This window comes from Peromyscus maniculatus, chromosome 2, assembly GCF_049852395.1.
Source record: "Peromyscus maniculatus bairdii isolate BWxNUB_F1_BW_parent chromosome 2, HU_Pman_BW_mat_3.1, whole genome shotgun sequence".
Classification (NCBI taxonomy): domain Eukaryota; kingdom Metazoa; phylum Chordata; class Mammalia; order Rodentia; family Cricetidae; genus Peromyscus; species Peromyscus maniculatus.
In genome coordinates, this window is record NC_134853.1 from 131,243,282 (window position 1) to 131,270,738 (window position 27,457).

The 27,457-nt window shown below is 36.2% G+C and overlaps 1 protein-coding gene across 14 annotated transcripts in view; it reads left to right on the forward strand.

Moving 5' to 3' along the window:
* Window positions 1-447: 447 nt before the first annotated feature.
* Window positions 448-27,457, forward strand: part of LOC102924940 (AGBL carboxypeptidase 4) — a 1,182,350-nt gene continuing 1,155,340 nt past the window's right edge. For 3 of the 14 annotated variants that reach the window (XM_042271605.2, XM_076564760.1, XM_006977773.3), the window contains exon 1: window positions 450-616. In XM_042271605.2, coding sequence (XP_042127539.2) covers window positions 583-616 — 34 coding nt within the window. In that variant the 5' untranslated portion in view covers window positions 450-582. Of the gene's footprint in view, window positions 617-27,457 lie in introns of all 14 variants that reach the window. The other 11 variants (XM_042271606.2, XM_076564758.1, XM_076564762.1 and 8 more) reach the window with 6 other exon arrangements.

Genomic DNA, 27,457 nt, shown 5'->3' on the forward strand with positions numbered 1-27,457 from the left:
AAATGTCCCAGTTGCAGAGGAGCAAGGAGCCAGGGCCCTTAGGACTTCTGGGGCGCTTTGATTGTGCTAGGCACACAATTAGTTCTCAATGTATTTAAGTTGAATGCACATCACTCATCTTCTCCATGAAGGCCAAGCACATTAAGAGAAGTGCTGGGAAACTAAGAAACTTGTCCCAAGTCCTTAGAAACCATAGAAACGTCAACCCACCTAGGCACTTGAATTGGCACCAGGGGCAATAAAGTGTCATCCTTGCAGACTTAGCCTTGGCAAGACCCTGGCGGCTGAGCTTGCTCAGTTCCCAGGATGCTATGGCTTGGTTTCTGAAGAAACCTAGTGGAGTCCCCAGCCTGCAGGCGGGGAGCTTGAAGGAGGTGCGCTCCTGCGGGGGGCGGAGCCTCGGCTGTACGCTCTCTTCTGCCCCGCCCCCTGCTCCCAGCCGGCTGCTCGGGCCGCCTGTTTCCTTAGCAACCGTCGTGCAGCGTCTTCCTGAGCGAGCTTCTGTCAACCCGGGGATCCCACCGCTCGCTCCCCACTGTCCCGTGGTTTTTGCGTGGGCTCATAGACTGACGGACAACAAAAATGGCGGAGCGGAGCCAGACGGCGCCTGAGGCAGGTCTGTGAGGGCCGTGGAGCAGGGGAAGGCTGAGGCGCCTGTCTTGGGCCTGAGGGGACTGAGGACTCTTCATGGCCCTACCCCTGAGGAGGCGCCCTTGTGGGTTACCTTGTCGTGACTATTTCCTCAGGGTCAGAGTTCAAGGGAGAGATGTGTATCTCTCTGAGTAGCCCGCAGGGAATCTCAAAGTTCTGCTGATGGAGGGCTTGGGGGCGGGGGGGGGGGGGGAGTGTGCACACTCTCGAGTGAGCGTGGGCCCAGAAAAGGCTTGGAGAGAAGATATAGGACCCTTAATACTGAGTGGCACCTGAGATGGGGGCTGTGTCAAGGTCCTGGAGAAGGAGGGTGTTCACAGTCTTGTGGTAGCTTGCAAGGAATCTTTCCTGGGATATGATTTGGAACTGGGGAGAGGAAGCAGATTTTGTGGAAGATATATTACCTCCATATCGGTTCCATAGAAGTGAAGTTTATACAGAATATTTGTGTTTGGGAGGAAAGTCCTAAGGGCCACCTAAGGAGTCACATAGAAAGTATACAAATCTTCCTATGAGTCCTTAAAAAGGCAAGAGACTTGAAGAGTCATTCAGAACTCCAGTTCGTTTGGAGTCCACCAAAGGAGGCTGGAAGCTGGGCACGAGTGTATGTGGGATCTTGAAGGTCATTCAAAATCACAAAGGGTTACATGTCCATACCTCTGTGAATATAAGATGGCCTTTAAGTAGCAGGGACTCTGACAGGAATGGAAACCCAGGATCCTGCTTCTAAGGATATCCTAATAGAAGAAAGCAAGAGTGCTTTGTATAGAAGAGGTTTGTCTGTAAAACAGGCAGAGGTTTGAACACCTGAAACTTTAATGTAAGGGATAAATCAGTGTTTGCATAGAAAATCAATGACTTTGGGATATGTATGATGGTGGGTTGTAAAAGTGGGCTATCTATAAACTTATGTACATATCCTAATTAGATATTATGAACTAGGGTTACAAGAGTGACTCACTTGAATTATTCTAGACCCCCCTCATTGTGTGTGTGTGTGTGTGTGTGTGTGTGTGTGTGCATGTGCGTGTGCGTGTGCGTGTGCGTGTGTGTGTGTGTGTGTGTGTGTGTGAATGCACACTAGTAAGGCAATACAATACAGGAACCATAACTATAAACTATTTGAAATGGTCAAAAATGATTCAGGACACTGTTATCTCTTAAGGCCTCTCATTGTTTCTTTTTGATTGATATCTCTAATTCTTCCTTTATTCATTTTAAAATTGTTGCCCTTTTATAGTTTACTGTGAACACTCCTTTATTCTTACCCACTTAAAATATTTATTAAATGCTAACTATATTACAGATACCAAATTAGTCATGGCAAACTACTTGCTCTTGATTCTCTTGAATATTTTTTGTATTTTATCCTCTGTGAATCTATTATATAAATAAAGTTATGTATTTGTATAATTAATTATCCCTCTCCTTTCACTAGTATATAAACTCTAAAAGGGCTTTACACTGCTTATCAGTTTCACATGGTCTAGAACTAAATCTGATGAATAACATATTCTCAATGAATAAATGACTGGATTGACTGGATATGGTAGTTTAGCTGAAATATAATAGAGAATGGATGAATGAGGAGAGCAAAGAAAAGTATAGGCAGAGAGAACTCATGTACAAAGACCTCAAGGCAGGTGTTAATACATTTTGTAAGGATCTAAAGGAGAAAACGTGGGGTGGAAGCTCATGGGGCAATGGGAGGAGAGTGGTGGAAAGGTGAAGCCAGGTCTTATAGTACTCCTATGCTTTTATTTTGTTTAAATTCTCAAGGATAATGGGAAACCACTGAAGGCTTTTAAGTGGGAACATGGCATCATTAGAACAGTTGAAAAAATTCTAGCTGTAGTAAGAAGTACTAACAATTCAAGAGTCTGTATAGGAGAACATGTTAGAAGATAATAACAGGCTGTAGAACTGAGACATAGCAGATAAAAATAGATAGAACTTAGTGAAATATAAGGTACCAGAGATTAATCATTTTTTTTATATTGTGCAAATGATAGTTGGTGGTGCCATTACAAAGCTAGCATTAGATGAGGTCTTAGCTAGGTTTGAGAGGTAAGATCATGAATTTAGTTTTTGACATATGACGTTTGGGGGATCTTTAAGAAATCCAAATAAGCGGAGACATTGACAAGGGAGTGAATTTATGTCTGAACCTGCATGGATATAATTATTTTGGAAGTGAGATAATTGGTAATGTCATAAATGTGGATGAAATTGTGTAGAAGGAGAAAAGGCCCAGGGTTAACTGAGATATTTCAGTATTTTCCAGTGAGACTGAGAAGGTATAACCAGAGAGAGTATAACCAAAAAACTGTTTCAAGATAAATAGAATCCTCAATAGACTAAATATTGCCAAGTGATGTGAAATGAGGAGTGGGAAACTAGACTTAGCAACAGGGAGGTCATGGGTAACTCTGATGAGAGAAAACTGATGAGGGAAAATCCAGGTCACCTATCTTCTAGATTATTATGCCTTCTCCATCTTTGTTTCTTTCTTAATTCATATTTCTAAGTGTGGTGGTTTAATATCATTGTCAATTTGATATAATATGGAATAATCTGAGAAGGGAGTGTCATTGAGGGATTGTCTAGATCATGTGAGCATGTCTGTCATTAGGAATTGATTTAATACTATTTCTATGTAGCAAAATAATAGTAGTAGGTTTCCCCAGTGGAAGCAGCACACATTGGTCTTGATGATGGGAAAAAAGGACACAAAATTGGGTGGATGGATGAGAGGAGGTAGATCTTGGATGAGTTGGGAGAGCAGAAGAGAATATGGTCAAAATACGTTATTCAACAACATATCATACAACAAATCCTGGAGTAACTCTAAACCCCTGGAAAGTAAAAAGTACCATTGTCGGAGTAGGGAATGATGTCAGGGAGCACTCGAGAGAGGGATAGCAGGGTACAGTAATCAGATAGGGAGAATAAGAAAAATTATGGGCTCTAATTAGGGATGGGAGAGGGAGATAAATAAGGAGGGCAACAATGAGAATGTCTGAAAAAGTAGTAATTATCTATCTAAAAATCTTATAATATACATTCATCTGTGTATAAATAAGTATATATGGTTTCAATGATTTTTTCCCATCTGGACTGACAATGCTCCTTTCAAGAGCCAAGACCATCATCTAACAAAACTCAGCACCAGGCAAGAGAAGTCCTCTTTTGAGTTGTTAGGGTTGTCCAAGAGATTCCAAAAACATTGCAGGCTATTGATATTATCCTTGGGTGTCCTCTAGAGAGAGAAAATAAGTCCCTATTACTGAAGATAGCATGCACTTCAGACAGAGAGCCCAGAGACCCGTGAGCTAAAAGTGACCTGAATTCCTCCTACCTGAGAAGAACTAGCTTATACGGTACAAGAAAGCACCATGCAAGCTTCCAAAGGAGGGAAGCAAACAACAGTTATATCCAGCGATGACACTTATGAACCACAACAGAGACCACTGGCATGGTTAACCCTAAGAGTTCAATAGTGGCATGCATATCCTGACAGTAAACAACATCTCTCTAGTTGAACTTAAGATCTTCTCTTCTCATCAAGAGGGAAGCCATGTCTGGTACTGGAAACCTAGTCAACAACCCATGGCTAGTGAAGTTGTGGATCTTGGAGGAGAACCTACAATCACCACTTTACTAAACCAGCAGGATACCAAGATATATTCTAAATATTTGTCCTTATACCAGTCATCAAGGAACTTCTCTTTGCAACAGATAGAGACCATTAAAAACTCACAACCCTTCAAAGTGCAGAGTTGTGAAGACCAGTCCCAACAGGTACATCTATAATCCAACCCCTTCACTGAAGGCCCAGGGATCATTTTGGAAGAGGGGACATAAAGATTGTAAGAGCCATAGGATGAAGGAGTTTGCTGTGAGATTGTGTCTTCTGGTAATGCCAGAAGCAACACTCAAAAGTCTCACTAACATGACTATCTAAGCATGAGCTGAGCAAGGACAGCAGTAGACACACTAAAGTGGATGGAGGAGATCTCAGCTCTACATAAAGAACTACAGACAACTAAGGAATGCTGAGAGTATGAAGATCATATCAATTGATTATCCAATACCAAATAGCCCTGAAAACATACATACCAGTAACATTATACAGACTGAGCAGGTTGTATTTATGCAATGGGTAACATCCACTCAAGCATACAAACATACATGTGCATATGTGTATATATATGTATGTATGTATGTACATAACAGCAATTAATGAACAAAGAGACCATGAATTTGAAAGAGAGAGAGGAGGAGAATATGGGAGGGCTTGGAGGGAGGGAAGGGGAAATTTTTATAATTATAATCTCAAAAATAAAACTTAAAAAAGAAAGTAATATAGGCACACCTAAAGTATATAATGTAGGTTGTATTACGAAAATGAACCAGTACAGCAAAAACTAAATCTCAGACTCATCAAAGTACTTCCTTTCAGGTCCCTCCTATAGTAAAGAGATGCTTCATACTGATAAAATAATGATGCATTTCGTCTAATGGGGTTATTTCCTACCAATGAAAAGACACTCATTGAGCCCAGTGAGAATGTTGCCCAGCAGGCAGAGTAAACAAAGTTTTCTTCCCCTTATTTATAAATACAGGCTTTTTAGAAGTTTTATGAGTCACCCAGGTTGTAATGATGAGAAATGGCTGGCTGGAAGTAGAAAAAAGTCTGTGTTCTTCCTAAAAACAAAAAACAAAAAATAAACCAAAAACCCTACATTGTATAAAGTTCTCAAATATATATACTTCTTTTTTGATTCTTTGGGATTTTCCTATCATCCACCCTAATCCTACTCACCTCCCAGTTCCTCCATATTCTCCCCTCATCCCTACAGCATCCCTCCCCCAAATTAATTAAAAACAAAACATAACAGAAAAAAAACTCTACCCCATTCCTGTCTTTCCAACACATTCATTCATCCTAGTGCAGTATACCCTTTTGCCCAATCAGCCCCACCCACATAATGACTCATTGGTTTGGTTCAAGGGTTCTGCACACCATCATCACTGGACTCTCACCAAAGCTCCACTCAGATATCCTGCTTTTGCCCCCAAGTCATGGAGATCCTGCGGTATTGTTCCACAGGACCAGTCGCTTCATGCACTGCATTCCAACAGGTCATAGGTGGAGTAGATGTTAGGGTGGGCCAACCCGAGGCCCAGGATGTGGGTCTTGCTTGTAGTTGAGCTAGTTGGTCCAGGCCGCTGGGACCAGCCCCTCAGGTTAGGGGCAGAGCTAGCTCTCCTAGGCCCATGTTATCAGGCCAGTTCTCCTACACGCATGATAAGTGGTGGGACCATCTCGTCTGAGTATGGGGGTTAGCTCTCCCATAGGGATGCCGGGCCAGCTCTTCTGCTGCAGTGTCCAGAGAGGGGCAGGGCCAGCAATCCTAGGGTCAGTGAAGGGGCATGCCGTGGCTCAGCACAGGCCCTTGGATTTCAATGCACATGATTTCTATGACCCCCTGTGGTAACACAGATTATGAACATTATCACAGACCCCAACTGCAGCAGGAACACGGACCCAGACATGCCCTTAGCAGCAGCTTGGGTCCAGACATCACCATGGCCCCAGTGGCAGCAAGGCCCTGGGACACAAACATGTTCTCAAGTGGCTGTCCAGACCCTGGGCATCCACACAGCCCCTGGTGGCAGCAGGAGCCATGGATGGACATCAATTCAGACTCTGACTGCTGCTGGGCCACAGACCCAGACATGGCCCACTTTTTTAAAATATTTTTTCAGCTAATAAAATAATTTCATTATAGACAGAAAAGTGTACTTTTATTCATATTAGTTATATAAATTTAAGAATATTGCTTTTCATGAAAAGTAAAACAATACTTGGACACATTAGAAAAAAATCACTAAACTCATTAATTCTAAAATTATCATTTGCTTTAACTTGAAAGTGTTATTCATTTTTAAAAATATAAGTAATTAAAATTTAAATAAACATTCAAATTTGTTCATATTGAAGTTCAAGGGCAATTTTATTAGTGGTTAAGAGAAAACATAGTATAGGTTAGGTGAAAATCTTGGCAACTGTCAGGGGGAGTTGGAGAGAAAGTCATTTTACAAATAGAAATAGACTGCTTATTAAGAAAGAAAGAGGAAAGGGAAGAAAAAAGGAAGAAAGAGAGAAGGAAAGAAAGGAAGGAAGGAAGCAAAAGCGCTCTCAAGGATGGACATTGGCTTATGAGCTGAGGAGAGCTCAAGAGGCTTGTTCATGGGCTGGAGAGATGGCTCAGCCGTTAAAGGCTAGGCTCACAACCAAAAATATAAGAAGCTTGTTCATATGTTTTTTAGAACCATATTTATGACATTGCTCTATTTTTTTGTGTTCAGCTTTCCCAATTTTTACATTTTATTATGAATTTATAAACAAATTTATTTTAGGCTCAGTGTAATGTAGGATGAGTGAATGTTTGACTGGACTTGTCAGTCTTCCATTTACTACCACATTAACCTACATATACATTCAGAATCTAGTATTTCTAGATGATAAGGCTTTTAAAATATACACTTGGCATACATATTTATAATGTATTTTTATATATAATTCTTTATAATTTTTATTTAACTGAATATATATATATATATATATATTTAAAATGGCATTTATTTAGAAAGTGACCTCTTAGATCTCTGAATCCTGAGTCACTCTCTTACTATGTGTAGGAACAAGAGAGATGCTGTAGCTCACTTTCAGAGTTCTGGAAGAAGAGAAAACTTTTAAGCTAAAATTATCATTGCTCAAATATGCCTAGCCCCCTTGACAATGCTGAAGTCATGGTTTTATAATTGCACATTGAGTTATAATAAATTTAGAAGTATGAAAAAGGAAATAGGAACATAAACAATTTGAGTTTCTTTTCTTTTCTATTTCCGTCTTTCAGTGTATATTATTTTAGTAAAAAAGTAGTAGCGTGAAATTAAAAGGGCTGTTCTGGTCTTTCCTATGTCCATCATTTTTCTAGACTATCATTGTTAAATCCCACTGTGGATGATCTCTGGCCAGAACTTGGGTAAACTCTTAGGAAAGTAAACATAAGTAAACTGATACTTTCTGAACTGATTTTAGGGTATTACATATTTTCAAGTGGATATATAAGCAAAATATAGGGCCAGTTATTTAAGCTTGGTTGTATCTGTTTGCCCTAGTTAACCCTAACTATAAACTTGATATAGCTTAGTCACTGAGAAGGAAGTCTCAATTGAAGTTCTGCCCAGATTAGATTGACCTGTGGGCATGCCTGTGAAGGATTGTCATGATTGTTAATATTATGGAGTCCAGCCTAGTGTGGGCTACAACATTCCCTCGGCAGGTGGTCCAGAACTGTAGAAAAAATCTGGCTAGGTGTGAGCCTGTGAGCCAGCAGTGTTCTGTCATGGTTTCTGCTTCAAGGTTCTGCTTGGCTTCCCTCGTTGGTGGGTTGTGATCTGAAAGCAGAAGTCAAATAAATCCTTTACTCTCCCTAGTTGCTTTTGGCCAGAATATTTTATCATGGCAACAGAAAGGAAGCCAGGACACTATTCAAACTGAAGCTTATGACCACTCTTTCAAGCTCGTTCAGCAGAACTGTGTCTAATGGACTCTTATTTGGGCATGAGAGAGATTAATACAACTTTCTAGTGGGACTAATCTTCAGTTTATGAAACAGGAACATTGAGGGTGGCAGTGATTCAGGTGGTGTTACCTATTTCATCTCAGTGTCCATATCAAAATAGTACCATTATCAGTAAAGAGATGAGATGTGTTCCCTACCCCCCCTTTTTTTTAACTACACTGTATTATGTTTATCTTAGTCTAGAGGTTGCAAATCAACAGCAACCATGATGGATCAACAGATGTATTGTGTTGGGCCCATGAAGCATATAAACAAGGGCTTCATTAGGTTAGAATGATATTAGTTACTACAAATAGGTTTTATATAAAAACAAGAATTTCTGGTTCTTGTGAAAACCCAGGGCATTTGGTGAAGCCAAGCCTTTGTTGTTTTTATATTCACAGTTGTGGTTGAATAGCTGTTCCCATCTTGAGAAAGAGACAAAGTATGGTATAGTTCTCAGTACTGCCTATTTTTACTTGATGGGAAGATTATTTATTAGAGAAAGCCCACAGGGATACCAAAATGGTATCCTTATGCTCTTTTTTCATCTACCTTCTTAGAGGACTCTGAGACTATTAGGATTTTTCTTATTTTTACTTACTAATTTCTAAATATGCCATGTACATTTGTACTTTTAAAAACTATATAAAGAATGTATGATATATATATATATATATATATATATATATATATACTCTTACACATATGTAAAATCATAACAGGTGCCCTCCATCTTTCTTTTAAAATCTTGATTTTTTTTTGTTTGCTTGTTTGAATAAGGCAGGTGGTTTTCTTGCATTTTGGTGATACAGGGATACCCAAAAGGAACAAACACCACTTTCTTCTTAACTTCTTTTTTCATTTTTATTCAATTTCATATTACCTGTTATAACTCTTTAAATTTTATAATGTCTGTTTTATATCATTCTTATGAATTTTGGTCAGTCATATATGTATATGTTTATGTATTATATCACACACACGTATATATTATACACATATATGTATATTACACACACACACACACACACACACACACACACACACACACGTATTATTTTTACCTAGTACCCAGTATAGAAGTAAACTTATGCTCTTTTTTCATCTACCTTCTTAGAGGACTCTGAGACTATTAGGATTTTTCTTATTTTTACTTTACTAATTTCTAAATATGCCATGTACATTTGTACTTTTAAAAACTATATAAAGAATGTATGTTTTAGAGATATATGTATACTCTTACACATATGTAAAATCATAACAGGTTAGATATAATGGTAAAAGAACAAAAGTTCTTTCTTTCAGGGGCTGGTGAGATGGCTTAATGGTAAAGTAGTTGTCATGGAAGCCTGAAGACCTGGATTTGATCCCTAGAATCCAAATAAATGTGGAAAGAAAGAACCGATTCTACAAATTTTCCTCTGACCTCCACACTTGTGCTGTGGTGTGCATGTATCCATAAATACATTAAACGCACACACACACACACACACACACACACACACACACACACACACACACACAGAGAGAGAGAGAGAGAGAGAGAGAGAGAGAGAGAGAGAGAGACCAAAAATACTAAAATAAATTTAAATAACTAGTCAATTTTAAATTATTTCCTTTGTGGTTTGTGCCCTCCATCTTTCTTTTAAAATCTTGATTTTTTTGTTTGCTTGTTTGAATAAGGCAGGTGGTTTTCTTGCATTTTGGTGATTGCTTCTCTCTGGTGTAGTATAACATTTTCTCATGTTTTCTGTATTTTGTATGAATCATTGGCTATATCTAGAAATTTGATTGAGTTTGAACCTTTTTTTTTTTTAAATCAAGAGTACTTCAGAAATAGTATTATGTTCTTCCATCTAAAGGCATGTAGTCATCTGGTTTTCTGTTTCTGTGATGCTGGAAGCCATTGAGCAATTATTAGGCAATTATATATAATTTGTATTTAAGCATTAATAACTCAAAATAATAAAGTAGAATTAAAAAAGGCCCAGCTGAACTTGAGAAATTTAGGGGAAAGAAAATTATTCATGAATGATCTTAGTAAGGAAAGATGGAGATAGTAGGTCTTTTTTAAAATTAATTTATTTATTGTTCATTGTTGTTTTGCCTGTGTAAGGGTGTAGGTCCCCTGGAACTGTAGTAACACTCATGAGCTGTCATGTGGGTGCTGGGAATTGAACCCAGGGCCTCTGGAAGAGTAGTAGTCGGTGCTTTTAACTACTAGGCCATCTCTCCAGCCAAAGATAGTGGGTCTTAAAGGTAGGCTTTAAAGAATGTGAATGATTCTGGTAAAAGGATATGATTCATTAGCCAGTTTAGGTTAATTTATATAGTGATAATAAATATAGTCAGCAATAACAATGATTTATTTATTGCTATTATTTACCTATTCATTGTAGGTCAGCCTGTATGGCCTTGTTCCATATGTTCATATAAGGAGTCAGACTGATAACATAGCTTCTATCTGGAATGTTTCTGGTCTCAGAAGAAAAGAGACAATTTTGGAACAAGATAACAGTTCTTCAAGTTCTATTTGAAAATGGCATATGTCACATCTAACATTTTCTTTTCCCAATTTTTAGGTTATGCAGATATCAATAACTTCAAGCATATAGTCAATCTTTCCCTAGGTCAGGGGAGCAAGTATTTTTCAACATGTTGGAATGTGTCCTTTGTAAATAGTTTAGTTGGTTTGTGCCTCTTCCATCCAGCCAGCTCTGCTGGTCCATGGTTTTTCTAGGCAGCCTAGGTGGTCTCTGTTGCTTCCAGGTTGTTAGGCTGGTCTGAGAGTCTTCTTAGGCAACTCACCTGTCTGAGAGTGTCTTTGAGTAAGTAGTTCTTAATGAATGTACACTTGGGGAGGGAGGAGCCTTATGAATCTGGCCAGTTTCAGGTGCTCCCTGAAGCTACTATGAGTTACTTACTTTTTGAGCTTCAAGAGAGTCCTTGCAGAAAGGAATGTTGCTGACCCCTTAACATTAGGTTGTTTTACCTCACTGTAATGGTCCCGTGTTTCCCTAGAATGCAGAAGGTTTTAATCTCAGAGGAAATTGTTATCAAACAGCTTTACCTCTTAGATTCCATGATATCTCAATAACAATGCTGTTATAAATCCATCAATGCTTTAATTCTTTGATCAGAGACCTCATGATTCAGTCAATTCCTAAAAACCCCACTCCAAATACTGTGTTGCCTCTGGGAAACATTGTAGGTCAAAACAATAACAAAACATGGATTTATGTGATGCATTTGAGAGTTATCAGAAATAGAAGAAGTATAATGTCTGCGTAGAATAGAGATTTTAAATTTTAAAGGAAGGAGGATATCAACTCACATTCAGCTAACCTCCCATCTCACTGAAGGCTTAGACTTCTGGTCTGAGGAAGTTGGGATGGAAAGTTCTATCTCATTGCTATCCAGTAGAAATACACCATGAACCACAAATATAATCTACATATATATCATTTAAATCTGCTGTTATCTGCATTGAAATATGAAGACAGATGATGAATTTTAATGCATATTTTAAAATTCAATGTATCTTATTCAATATTCTTTTTTTTTGAGACAGGGTTTCTCTGTGTAGCTTTGTACCTTTCCTGGAACTCACTCTGTTATATTCTTGTATGGGGGTATAGGTCAGGGGTGGAGCAATTGATTACAATATCCTGTTGCTTTTGTTTTATTTATCATTGTTCCCAGCATCCAGTAAAGAAGTCACAAGGATTTTCAGAGCAGATAATTATAAGCAGAGTAGCAGTAGGTTGGTATTATGACTTGACTTGCAAAATAGAATATTTAACAAAGACAAAACAGTAATGAGTTATAAGAAAGTGTGAAACTGATAATATTAGGCCTCAAGTTTCTCAGACAGACTAAGGAGCAAAGAAATAATATATAATGACCCATAAAGAAGACAAAAAGGCAAATAGTATCCTGTGGGGAGAGCCAGAATTTCTAATTAAAGATGTTATTGTAATATTATAATAAGTAAAAGTGTAGTACATTAGATAACTTTAAAGAAGACACATTCCTCTGGACAGAAGAAAAATTAGATGGCTATAATACAGATAGGTGATGAAGTGGGGAAGATTTTATACCAAAGTCACTTAAAGAATCCTAACATAAATCATAGAGGTCTTATGGATGAGGAATTAGGCATCAGCAGCTTGTATGAGGCATTTATGGATTATAACTTAATGAAAAGTAGTTTTTGTGTTATTGGGACTAGGTAAGAATATACCATGTAAGAATAGTACTCTGAACAATTTCTGGCCATTGCCTTAAATGGGTGGGGATTAAATGATACCTGGAATGGAGGGATTTAAATGAGAGCGCCCTAGAATAGGGAAATGATAATGAGGACATTTTCAAAGCAAGCATCTGTAGCTTTTGATGACTGTGATGTAGAAAGAGAAGTTGCCTTGACAGCATTTCTAACTATCCATGATTTCCTAAGTCCTTGTATAGCTTGCTTTTAGGCTTGAAAAATTCTGTTAGGTTTGTTTGTTTGTTTTTTAGTTTTTTAGACATGGGGCTTAGGTTTAGAATGTAATGGTAGCTTGCTTAAGATCACACAGCTGGTGAATAGTTAACAAGATATAGTTAACACCAAAGAACGTTTCTGTTCCTTGTATGTATCTTTCAAAAGATGCAGAAGAACAAGATTAAGCTTCAATTTTCATTGACAGAAATAGGAGAATCCTATGTGGAAATGGTTTTGTTGTAGAAAGGATAGATTTATTTTAGGCACTTAAAATTTCAGGTAAAAATGAGATAGTTGTATGGACATGATGATGGTGCTGCTAGAAATGTGAGATCTGACTCTGAAAGACAGCCTGGAGAGGAAATAAAACCAAATACAGTATGTGAAGTTGAATGTATAAATATGGATACATACTATTGAAAAATTAAGTTGTATATAAAATCAATATGTATTTGAAGATTCTGAAAAAATGAGACATGAAGAAATTTTTACAAAATCTAAATATTATAAATATTACAATATGTACATATTTGTAAGTAATTTTGCTATATACTTATATTAAAATTGTATGCATATATTGAGACTAATATATATATAAAACTATATATTAGTTTGTTAATATATACTATATGTAATATACTATGGGGTAATTCACATTATATTGGTTCTAATAACATTGTATGAGGGTCTTTGGTCTCAAAACATGAATAATTGATAATTTTAATATACAGCATAATATTCTGTCTTATAAATGAAAAGACATTATATGTAAATATTATAGACATATAGTAGTCTGAAAAAGGTAGTATATTAAGTTGCTGAGGCTTCATCCGGAATTCCAGGTTTACATTTTAAATATTTATTGAGATACTGCTTTGGCCAAATATTGTTCACAGATACTATGTTATTTATTCCTCTAAGGAACATTTTAGGTTTATTTATTTTTTTCTAGATAGCAAAGTCATTGCATCAGATCTTTATGTAGTATGTTCATAAATATAGTAGTATCATTTTTATAACACTTTAGAATATCCCCAGAAATTTTATATACATGATTTCCATTAGTGCAAAGGTTGTTGTATGAAATGTATGCTTATACATTTTTTGCCACAGAATTCTAAAATTTATTTAATAACCATAGTGTATCATTATTATCATCATCATCATCATTTTTCTACATGAAGAATGTGAGACTCATGAATTTATGTGGCTTGTCTATTTACTCAAAGCTATATGATTAAGACATTGACAGATCATAGATAATTTAAAGTCTGCTAGTGTGATTAGTACTGAAATCAGCCTAGCCTTGATAAAAATTAGAAAAACTAGCTAAAAGAATATAAAATATGAAAAACAAGTGTAACCTTCACGTCGGTGTTTGTATTACTTTTTCACTATGACCAAAATAACTGACAGATAACTGAAGGGAGGAAGGGCTTGTTTTGTCTTAAGCCCTCAGAAGGTTCAGTTTTTTTAGAGTGGGAACAAGGCAGAGAGGGCATATGGTGGCCAGGAAGGAATCACAGAGAAAACCCTGAATTTTATTATTTCTTGCCATTTGCTGTATTTGTGGTTATCTTCTTGTTTTTCTAGAGCTTTGAGGCAAAACATTAGGTTATTTGAGAATTCTCTGATTTTTACAATGTACTCAAATATGTTATTTTGAAGATTTTTAAATGAATAAATCTTTAGAATTTTTTTGTTTTGTTTGTTTTTCGAGACAGGTTACTCTGCGTAGCTTTGTGCCTTTCCTGGATCTCACTCTGTAGACCAGGCTGGCCTTGAACTCACAAAGATCCGCCTGGCTCTGCCTCCTGAGTGCTGGGATTAAAGGCGTGCGCCACCACCGCCCGGCTCAAATCTTCAGAATTTTAAAAAGAAATTTTTGTTATGTGTATGAGGATTTTGTCATGTGTATGTGCACCATGAGTTTGACTGGTGCAGTGGGGGCTGGAAGAGAGCATTAGATCCCCTGGAACTGGAGCTATAGATAGTTGTTAGCCACTATGTGGGTGCTGAGAACCGAATTCTGGCCCTTGGCAAGAGTATATTCTTTTAATGGCTGAGCCCCAGTTTCTGATTTAGTTAGTTTGTTTTCAATACATCCTGACCACAGTTTTCCCTTCTTCCACTCCTTCCAGTTGCTGCCCCCAAGGTCTCTGATTTTTTTGTGAGTGCTTATAAGGTATAAACTCTCTTTTATGACTGACTTGGCTATATGCCAGAGGTTCTGTTAAGTTGTTTGCACTTTCATTTTCATTTGACTCTAGAGATTAAAAATTTTCCTCACCCATGTCTTCAATGACTCACTGTTCATTAAACAGTATATTGTTTTATGTACAAGTATATGGATGTTTTCTGAGGTTAGTCTTACTGATTTCTAGTTCTATTCCATTGTGGGTTGATAGAATGCAGAGAATAAGTATAATATTATTTATCTGTTGGGTGAAATATGGGTTAATTACAGTTTATCTGTGGTACAGTTTATCAGTGAAGTTTCTTTGTTGCATTTCAGCTTGGCAGATCTATCTGGATTTGAGGGAGGATATATACTTTTAATGTCTTTTAGTGGTTGTTTTATTGTAGTCTGTCTTGGGTTTTTGTGTATGAAACAGCCTTTCTTCTTCCTCTGTGTATATCATTCCTGGACAAGAACTATATAATGACAACACCAACTGGCATGCTAATGTGGTTGGGGAAACTCCATAAAGTATCACCCCCAGATGAAGAGGTACAGACAGTCAGTCAATGACTACTGAGAGAGGGAGAATCAGTTTTCTCCGTAGATGAGCTTTTATGTAGGTTGTCTGATCCCAAGTGGTCACTCCTGGACACATGTATATATAAGCAATGCTAAATGGACTTAGTAGGTTGTATATGCATATATATATATATATATATATATATATATATATATGTGTGTGTGTGTGTGTGTGTGTGTGTGCATAGTTATATATGTACTAGTAATATTTAAAGAGGAGGTAATGAATATGGGAACAAATAGGAGGACACAGGAAGAGTTGGAGGGGATTTGAGTGGGGAATGATGTAAATGCAGTATTCATGTATGAAGTTTTCAAGAAAAGCAAAAGAAGTAGTATTTTATATTATGTAGTGTTGGCTTAGTTACCACAATTTGCCTTAACTTGTGTTTATATTAAAATAGTCATATTTCTCTATATATCTTAAGATAGTTTTCCTGGACATAGAAATTTTGGTTATCGACAATTTACATTCAAGACCAGGAATATATCATTTCATTCTTTCCTAGCTTTTAGTTTACTAAGAACAGATCTCCTATTATTCTGATATTTTGGCCTCTGTATGATGTTTGGCATTCTTATTTTACATCTTTTAGTATTTCTTCTTTGCATTTTTTTTGACATCTTGACTATGATGTGTCACAGAGAGTTTCTTCTCTCATGACTGTTTGGTCTTTTTTTTTTTGGATATCTGTTTCTCTAGGTTTGGAATAGCATATCGAAACCATTAACTTTTTATTTATTTATTTTTAAAAAAGTTTTTTTAAATATGTGCTTCCCCTTCTGCCCTCTTCTCTCCCACTTCTTCCCCCAATCCATTCCCCATCCACTCCTCACAGAGGGTAAAGCCTCCCTTTGGGAGTCTACAAAGTCTGGCATACTAAATTGAGGCAGGACCAAGCTCCTCCCCGCTGTGTCAAGGCTGAGCAAGGTATCCCACCCTAGGGAATGTGTTCCAAAAAGTAATTTCATGCACCCAGGATAAGTCCTGGTTCAATTGTCAGGGGCTCTCCAAACAGATCTAGCCACATAACTATCACCCACATTCAGAGGTTCTAGTTAGGTCCCATGCTTGTTCCCCAGCTGACAGGCCATTATCTTTTATTTTAGCTTTTTCTTGTATTCATTTTCTTAGGTTTGTTGTCTTAAGAGTATCCCAGGCTTCTTAAAGTTTTCTGCTTGTGTTCATTGATTCTTTTTCTTTATGCATGCCTATATGTACTCTTGTCTTAACTTTGTCCTCCACCCCTAATATTTATTCTTCTGCTTGGTTTCGGCTATTGATATTTATTTAATCGATTGGTTCTTTAATTTTCAGAACTTATGTTTGCTTGCTTTTCAGGATCTTTAGTTTCTTGCTGAATTTTGCCTTCTACTAATTCTTTCATCTACTTTTGGTAACTTTTTGTCTGTATTGTGAATTGATTTAATAAGTTTCTTTCCCATGTTTTGTATTAATTTTCCTATATGTTTGAGTCCTGTAATTGGTCTTTGAATCTTTTTGAGAATAGTATTTTGAACTCTTGTTTCAGCATTTCACTTACCCTCATCTTCACTTTCTGGTGTTGAGTGACTGTCAGTTTGTAGAATTGTCACACTTTTTTTGTGGTTGTTATTGTTATGCTTTGCACATCTGAGGTATATGCATTTTCTGGCTTGTGGCTTTCCCTGAATTTTCATACAGTTTTTTTTTTTTTTCTGAGTTCTACTGGTGGTGGGTTGTCTTCACTTGGTTTATGTTCAGGAAGAAAGTCCACTGCAGTAATAACTGTGATGATTTAATACAAGTCTTGGTAGTGGCTGCTAGTAAAGATACTGCGCTCTTGACTTACATGTCCTGTGAAGTTTGACAGCAGAGTGGTCCTAGGAGCCTGTTAGCCAATATGCTGCCTTTGGTGAAAGATTTCTGCTCTTCAGAACAATTTGCCCTGATGTGCTTAAGGATACAGTTCACAGAGATTCCAGTTTACCAGAAGTCATTTTGAGGTGGTACCCCATTTCTTATACTTGACTAGCTCCTTCTTGAGCCTTACTTCCAGTTAGCAGACTTCTGTTCTCCTATACTGCCCTGGTCTTGCACTAAAGTTTTTCTCAGACGTCTGATTCACATATCTGGGCCTGTGTTACTCTGCTGTTTCACCCCTGGGGCCAGCCCATGCTCTACCCAAGGCATGTGCTTATTTAATTTTTAAAACCAGCTAAGCAATGTCTTTTGATTTGAAACCAAGGAGAATTTATGTTAACTTCTTTAAATGTCTAAGTTTAAATCACCTTACTGATGTTACTTTTGAATGAGTTTGACCAAGTTCTAAAATTGTAAAAAAAAAAAAAAAATCTGTTTTTTCTTTTCTATACGTGCATAAAAGAAGTGAGCTTGTCAACTGGTAAAAATTAAGGTAGTAATTGACTCTATGCTCCTAAATGGATGGAAGCACTACAACATCCTAGGAGAATCTGCAAAGTGTATTTATTTTTGTCACATCTTCTAATTGATCTTATGTTTCTGAAATATTTTTAATAGAGGAGTAAAATAACATAATTAAGATGTTTGAGTAGAAGTTTTTTATTTTTTATTTTTATATGAATCTTACTGCCTACTAGTTAGGAGCAGAGGAGTTTCCTTTAAACCTCAAGTACTCATGTGTAAAAGAAAAAAAATCTGCAAAGATAGCAGAACAGTTGATTTTAAGTATTGTAAAATACAGCAAAGTTACAACTGCTCTATTAAATGAACCAAGGACGTATTACATTGACTCATAGATTTGAGTACCTGGAAGTAAAAATAGGTATTCAAATAAGTAATTTTTAAAAATAAAAAGCAGAAAGGAAACACAGGAGTTATTGGAAGGTTGTACTGAAAAGACAGATCTACTTATCTTCTTCATATTATGCTAGCATCCTTAACTCATCTAGAGTACAAGTCATTGCTCAAGTTAAGCATTCCCTCTAGCTAGTGTCGTAGAATTAAGCTTTTGAAATAGGGTGTAGTTGGGATTTCTTTGCCTCACTTTATTTAACTTTTCATTCACATTCTATACCTGTCAGCATACAGGAAAAAGTCCTCAAACATCCCTTTTAATTGACAAATGCAGGTTTCTCTTTGTTACCTGAGCTCTCTGTATTTTATGTCACTATTACTTATTCTGTCTTTCCTAAGTAAATCATAATATAGATAGACAAAAATGAAATGATTTGAAGACAAAGTGTACCGCTGCCATAAGGACCAGCCTCCAGCAGTGCAGGGCTCCATGGGGATCCCCACAGTCAGCAAACTAAGACCTTTTCTTATCTGAGGGACTAAAGGAAAAGACAAACATACTCTCTTGATGGTTTCTTCTGACTTTTTCTTTCTTCTCCTTTTTTCTTCTATGTCTTTCTTGCTGTTTTTCTTCTCTCATCCTTGATGTTTTCTTTTAACTAACTTAATTTTTTTCCTTACAGCTTATATACCCCAGTAGAGTCTTTCAAGCAATATAAAAATTACAGTGTAGCTACATTCAGTTTTTTAGGTGAATGATTACAATGAATTCAAGTAAAAAAAAAGCGTGTTATTCATATCCCTTACATGATTAAGCATTTTACATATTATAGGTGAAAAACAAGTTGTCCCAAGAATCCACATACATTCATGTCCAAGCAACTTGTTATAGATTAACATATTGTAAGCAAGCAAGGCATTTTTCTCAACCAATTATTTTTCTATGCATTTTGTAGTTACAAAGAAAGTATCAATTATTATTTATCTCAAAAGTTAATCTTATAAGAATCACAAATCTAAACTTTTATATATGAAAAAGAACCAGTCAGCTCTATTTTAAATCCTCAGGGTGCATACCCACTCATCAATAATTTTAATATCAGGAATCTGAGGACAGAAATGGGTACAAGGAATTATTTATCATCCCATCCTAGCAAGTAAGGCATGTCAGGTAATAATAATTGGGCTGCTTTGTTTTTATTCCCTGATCTCAACTAGTCCCTCACTCAGCTATGTGCCTTTCTAAAACTTTAGATTGTCTTCTTGGGTTTTTCACCTCAAAGCTATTTGACAAAAACATCTTAGTCTAACCTAAGTTATTTTCAAAGCATTGTTTCAGCTATGATGCACTCTGAAACCTGTGAATACATCTCCCAACATGAAGTTAAAAGAATTTAAGCTATTTAGGCTAGTGGGATTCAATAGTTTTTTTCTTAATCATTAACTTAAGCCACAGTCTATATGGCTCCTCAATAGAAACTCATTTGTTCTAGATGTGTGACGCTTCCTTGTTTTATTTTTTATCCTTTGTAGCCTCTGCTTTATTAGAGGCAGGGGCAACATTTTATCCTACCTTTACCTATGTTAATTTTCCCACTAAACTGACCTCTACCATAATTCCTTACTATATTTATTAAAACCTCCCAATCATCAAAATCCTATTTATACTAACATTATTATTGAGTAAAATCATTGCTTTAGTTAAACAGTACAGCTTAGGAGGAAATCATCTTCATAATCCACAGGTAAAAATGTCCAGTAGAACAGGATATTTCCAAAAGATGATCATACTGCGTTAAGGGCAGTGGGGATTTCCCCATGCCCATTCATGCCATGCCAGATACCAGAGAAAAATAGCAGCAGCAAACATGCAAAGATACAACAGTAGCAAGAAACATTCTGGTGTTGAGGCTTTCTGAGCCTTGCCTATCTGAGATTCACCCATCAGGGATTTATTTCCTGGTGGGCTGATCCCCTGAAATCAATTGCCATCTGCTGCTGCTCTAACATGGCCATAGGCAAAAGTGATTTGCTCACATTGTCTAAATGTGCTTTTCTAGTTTATTTAAGGACTTCTCTTTCTCTACCCTACTGTTATATCTCTACTAAAAGTTTACATCTTCTTCTTCAGTAATCCGCTAACCTAGTTCCCTTTCTGTTTCTCTGATAAAATACCCCCCCCCCAAAGCAGTTTAGGGGTGAAAGGGGTTATTTTTATTCATAAGTCCAGGTTATAGTCCATTATAGCAGGGAAATCAAGGTGGCAAAAACTTAAAACAGTTAGGTGTGTCACTTCCAAAGCCAAGAGCAGAGAGAAATGAATGCCTTCATGTTAATAGCCCAGATAAGTTTTGTTTTCTTCAGTCTTACAGTCCAGGAGCCAAACTCAGGTATGGGAGCTTCCCACAGTTGGCTGAGTCTTTCTACTCAGTTAATGTAATCAAGACAGTTCCCTACAGATATGCCAACAGGTTCACCTGATATAGGGTTCCTATTGAGATGTTCTTAAAAAGTGTTTCTAGAATATGTCAAATTGAAATGAAAACTAATTCATCACAAAATTGTCTAGATGTATTTTTCCTATTTTATCTAAAGACTTCTTTTTTCTACCCTGCTGTTAAATTGCTCCTAAAAGTTCATGTCCTCTTTAATAATCTCCCTAAACCCATGGTCTTACTTTTCTTTTACTATCTCTGAAGTGATTGTTCTACGTAGACTTCTCTTTTCAGTATCAAACTTACTTTCAATGTATTTTCTTTGCTGAATCCATTTCATAATCTCATGTTTTCATTTTAATTATCAATCAATATATATTTCTTGATGCCCTTAATTATATATATATGCATATGTATGTGTATATATCTATTTATGTATATATGTTTATGGGAGTTTCCTTTTTTGTTAATTTTTATCTGTGTTAAAACTGTCTAGTGATCTTTGTCTTTATTTCTGTGCTTATTAGTAAAGCACAAGCATTTGTAGGGCTTATTACTGAAGAAAAAGTGATCAGGATGAGCTGTTTGCCTTGGAATCCTTCAACAATCACTATCCATGGATAACTTCTTTTTGACTATTAGTATTTCCCAGAGAAGAATCCTTTCTAGTAGGGAAAAGCTGGGTTGTAAGAATTCTTGTTGAGTGTGTGAAGGGGTTTAATAGATAGATTTTCTTTTAATCTTCCATTTTAGTAATGTTTTTCTGTCTGATTTTTAGAAAAATTTTATTAGCTTATATTAATCATGAATAGTAATTGTTTCCATTATGTTATTTTCATATCTGTGTATAATATATTTTGATCATATTTATTTTTCATTTCTCTCTCTTATCATCCTTCTGCTAATCCCCATTCACTTCCCAACTAGTCCCTTTTCTGATTTCATGTCGTGTCGTGTGTGTGTGTGTGTGTGTGTGTGTGTGTGTGTGTGTGTGTGTGTGTGTGTTTTGATTAGAATTGTTTACAGGAGAGTGGATGAAGGGTGCACAGCCACCTTAGTAGTAGCTGCCTCACTGAAGAAAATGTCTTCCCCTCCCTTAGCAACCATTAACTGCTTATAGATCCTCATGAAGGTAGACATCCTTCCATGGCAGGATTTCAATGGGCCCAATCTTATGTAAGCCTTGTGCAGCTATTCACAGCTACTTTGTGTTCTAGAGTGCAGCAGCCATATCCTGCCCAGAAGACTGCATTCCACAACACTCAGTTTCTTCTTTAGATTCTTACTTTTTTTCTGCCCTTTCTTCTGTAATGTTCCATGAGCCTGGAAGGGGATGGTATAGATGTCTCATTTATGACTGAGCATCCAATACTCACTTATTCTCACTACTTTGACAAGTTTGCAGTTGGCAGCAATAACTTCAAAGAATCATAATTGTCTGATATTCTTTAGAGTGCACTGAACATTGCCTTTTCACAAATATTTCTGTTTTTAATGTTTCCTTTTAAAGTTAAATGTGCCTATGTGATGTATCTTAAGTAATGAAATTCAATAGGATGTGATATGAATCACATCTGACCCATAACTGCCATACTCACTGCAGTTTATGACAACTTTGTGAAACGTGTGTGCATATACAGAGGACCACTACCCTATAGAGTTGACTGTCTGAACAAGACATAAACTATTGTTATATCAAGGTTTTAGGTGTATAATATAACCTAGCAAGTGCATTATAAATCTATGAAATGTGTTTCTTGTTTTTTTTTTTTTTTTATAATGGGAGAAGCCAGTTCTCCAGTGTGCTAAGCAGTGGAGGTGATCTAGAAAATTGAAATTTTCCTGCTACAAACTCTTAACTAGTCCTGCTCCTTTTAGTTCCACCTGCATTTCCATTTTCAGGGGGACATTTGGACTTCTTTGGTGAGAATGCTCATGCCTCTAGGAATCACCTTATTCCTCCACAGGTTTGAAGAATAGTCTCTGTATACTATTTGATAGCTTTCCAGTTTCCATCATTTTGTTACCATCATCTTCCTTTATCCTCTCCCATTGGTTTTATATGACCTTTTTTGTTTCATTTTATTGTTATTGTAATGACTTGGTCAAGTTATTTCACTATTAATAAATTATTTGTAGCATTTCCAGTGTATGGTCATCCCTAAACTTTGCAATATGCTTGGCCAAATTATTTTGTAAGTTATAGAAAATAAAAGAACAGTTTCCAAGACTTTGTACTCTGACTGACCCCAAAATTTTAGGCATTAATATGAACAAACTTTCCTCATTAGTGACAAATGTATTGAGTGTTTATGATAGGTTATAAAATCTTGAAAGTATGCATTACAGATCTTACAATTTTGGTTTATTCAGTAGTATTTTATATTTTATTTATTTTGTTATAGTAAATAAAAGTTTAGTGCTGTGTTGTCTGATTTAAGATATTTTCACAGTTTGTTTATCATTTATGCATTACTTTCAGCTTAGTAGAATATGGCTTTGGAATATTGTCATTGAAACATTCCTAGTATGTTATTTGCAATGAGACTTATTATTATCAAATCTTTTTAAAAACGACTCTATGAGTCACAATATTACTCATTGAAAATTTAGATATGTACTTATAAATGTAAAAACACTGTCAAGAAATCTATTAAGAAGTGCATTTTTTATGATTTCAGAAGCATTTGAACTTTACCTGCTGTTCATTAGCTTTAGAATAAATTTTGACATTCAAGAATGGGAATCACATTTCATTAGTGTATGTTACTGATCTTCATTCAATTATTTGAATTTTTTTTACAAACTCCCATAAATCTGACAAAATTGAATGGATGTTTAATTAGGTATTCAAAGTGTTGATTAATCTAAATTCTAATATTATTAAATTTCATGTAGTATTAGGTCCCTTGATAGTTTTGAACACATCTTAATTGTTACCACTCAGTCATATGTACTATTGTTAGACATATTTTTCTTAAAAACTTATTCCAGTAAAGTCTTCAAATAATGGGGGATGCAGTCTCAACTAAGACTCTAGTACTGGGACTGGGTTACATCCAATTGAATTGTTGACCAAAGCAGTCCTATGGAAATCCCAAACAACCCAGAATGTTGCCAAGACAATATGTTGCTCTTCACAAACTGACAACAAGACCCTGTCACTGAAGACAATGTCCACACAACTAATTGAATGTGGAGAGGTCAAGCTGGTGCCTACATAGAACCTTTACCTCGTGCTCTAGTGTCTTTGGTATAGGAAGGTACTCTGCAGGCTACTGAAAGGGAAATGTATACACCAACCCAGCCACAAAACCTTTGATCAACAATGCTATCCTTCCTGCAAAATATGCTAGGGCAATGGTGGCACAAAACTTGTGGGAGTAACCAACAAATGGCTGATTTGACTTAAGGCTTACTCCACGAGATGGAAGCCATACCCGACACTGATTGGGTGACCAAGAACCAGAGAATAGATTGCTCAGATACCTAGGATAAAACCAAATACTATTGGTCTTAAAAGAGTAATGATAAAATGACTCCTAATGACATTTTGCTATATTCATAGATTAGTGTCTTATTCAGCCGTCAACAGAGAAGCTTCCTCCAGCAGCAGATGGAAACTAATACAGAGACCCACAGCCAAATATTACAGGAGAGAGAGAGAGAGAGAGAGAGAGAGAGAGAGAGAGAGAGAGAGAGAGAGAGAGAGAGAGAGAGAGAGGACTGGAGAGGAGAGGAGAGGAAGAGGAGAGGAGAGGAGAGGAAGAGGAGAGGAGAGGAAGAGGAGAGGAGAGGAGAGGAGAGGAAGAGGAAGAGGAAGAGGAAGAGGAGAGGAGAGGAAGAGGAGAGGAGAGGAGAGGAGAGGAAGAGGAAGAGGAGAGGAGAGGAGAGGAAGAGGAAGAAGAGGAGAGGAGAGGAGAGGAGAGGAGAGGAGAGGAGAGGAGAGGAGAGGAGAGGAGAGGAGAGGAGTTTATGCCTTTTAATGGGACTCCTGAGTGTGTGAATGATTGGGTCTCTGATACTTGCACCTTCTCTTGTGCTCTTTTCCTTCGTTTGGTTTGCTGTGTCCAAATTTGATGTGATGGCTTTTGTGTTATCTTATAATTTGTTATGTTTTGTTGTTATCTCATAAAAGCCTGTGCTTTTCTACTGAGAGATAGAAAGAGAGTGGATGTGGATGGGAGGGAAGGTGAGGAAGAACTGGAAGAAGTAGAGGGCAGGAAAACTCTAATCTGGATATATTATATGAGAAAATTGACTATTTTCAATAAAAGGGAAAATTGTGTTATGAGGTAATGCCAACAGCAGACAAAATGTATCTTCAACAGGGAAGCTGGTGGACTGTGCAGGCCTCATGAAATCCAGTGAATTAATGCTTGAAAGAAAATTTAACAAATTATTTTAAATTATCACAGGAAACTATACATGCTATTACTTAGAAAGCAAAGCAGGGGGATTGGGAGTTCAAGACCAGCCTTAACTTTAAATAGGTTTGAGGGAATCATGAATTATATAAAACTCCATCTCACAACCTGTTCTACCATAGAGGGTAGAAGATTTCAGAAAAGCAAAAGAAAAAATATTTTCCATAAGATTATAAGATAAATAAAAGAGACAAAGCACAGGATCCATTTCTTAATTTATGATTATGACACAGAATTTTTCCTGATTAGGGAATTGGTCGTAAAGGCTTACTTAATTATAATAGCATACATTTATTACATGGATGGCACAATCCCCCCCCAAACAAATACTAGTATTAGCTTTATGAGGACACTAAAGCACAGAAATGTTAAATTTCTGTAACTGGTTGACCAATTATTGTTGAGCCAAATTATTGAGTTATTGTTATTATTATTATTATTATTATTATTGAACCAGACCATCTTAGTCCATTGTTTATGGGTATATATGTAATAATAGATGCATACATATGTATATATGTCATATATATATATGTATTGCTTATATATAGGTTAAATTGTTTTAAATATTTTACAGTGGAAATAGAATAATATTTTTTTTCTGTAATAATGTCAATCAACATATAATCAGATAACTGGAAGGGTTAGTTAAATTAGTGAATCATAAAAATAGTACATATACAATTTAATGTATGTGAATATATATTCATTCTGTTATCTTTGGATAGAGGGCTAAAAGTTTCCTTTTGTTATTGTTCTCATTGTTAGAAGTCCATGTGGTTTTTTGTTTTCTTTCCTGAAATTTGAGCAAAAATTGAAATTGCTATGGTTTTTAAGTGTTTCATAGTTATCTATTCTGTACTTAAGCCAACAAGGTGTTTTTTTTGTCCATTTACTTTTTGGGTGTTTTTTCAGACATTCACCTTTGTTCCTCTTTAAATGGTCTCCTTTATATTTGTAATACAACAGTTGCTTTGTGATATTTAATTAAAATAATTACAATGACACATGCAGCTGACATAAAGAGCGCTGCTATAATACAAACACTGAATCATTGGAAAACCTCACAACTTGATTCATAGTAGCATAAATGCAATGTACACCTAAGAACAGTTCCGTAATTTTGAACAATTAATGTGCCATGGTATCGGCTAGAGTAGTTTGCAAAAGACAGGAAGAATGCCAGTTTATTTTGTAGTTTCATTAAGGGGAGAACCATTTTATTTTTTGTTGTTGTCATTGTTTTGGAGTGTGTGTGTGTGTGTGTGTGTGTGTGTGTGATTGTTTTTGTGATACTGTCTCACTTTGTAGTACAGGTTAGCCTTGAATTCATGGCATTCCTTCTGCCTCAGCCTCCTGGGTGCTGGGATTATACATATGTGCCCAACAAAGATAGCAGTTTTATGTGGTACTAACTTGATAGTTATATGTACAGAAGAATCATAAGCAGGATCTGGAAGAGATTTGCACACTTATGTTTATAGCAGCATTATATACAGTCACAAGTATGTGGAGACAACCTGAGTATCCATTGGCCAATGAATCGATAAACAAAATGTGGCATCATACACCAGGTAATGTTGTTCATTCAGTCTTGAAAGATAATCCTACACATGCTATATAACCTGATCTTGAAGAAATTATGTTAAATGACATTAGCCAGTCAAGATGTGATAAATTTATATGATTCTATCTATATGAGGAATGTAAAATAGTCCAATTCATAATGAAAGTAGAATGGTAGTTACTAGGGGCTGAAGAGTGAGAAGTAGGGAACTGTTCAGTTAAGTGTAGAATTTCCACTGTAGAAAGCAGTGGAATATTACCTTCAAAATTCTCAAAGAACTTATCTGTACTTTGGAATTTTATGTTCAGCAATATTTTCAGTGAAATATCAGCATGGGTTAAAGTAATTTTCAGACACACAGGAAATCATAATATATATTTCTGTATATTTCTTCCTTTCTTGAAAATTGCTTAGGGATATAAACCAACAAAATTGAGGAAAGTATGCAGAGAGAGAAAATGGATCCAATTTTAGATGACATTAAGGGAAAAAAGAAGGTGACTATCAATCAGTGAGTTTAGATATTTACTAGTTTTAGATTAGTGTAGTAAGATATTAATAGTATATTCTTAGAAGAATACTTCTGGAGAAAATCCAGTACCCTTAACCATTTTTTACAGTGCATGGCTGGCTTCATTGTTTATTTATCAAGTAAGAAAAATAGAAAACCAATTAAAATAATAGTAAAAGTAGAGCAACACCAATAATTTTTTAAATGAGGTGAAATAAAAT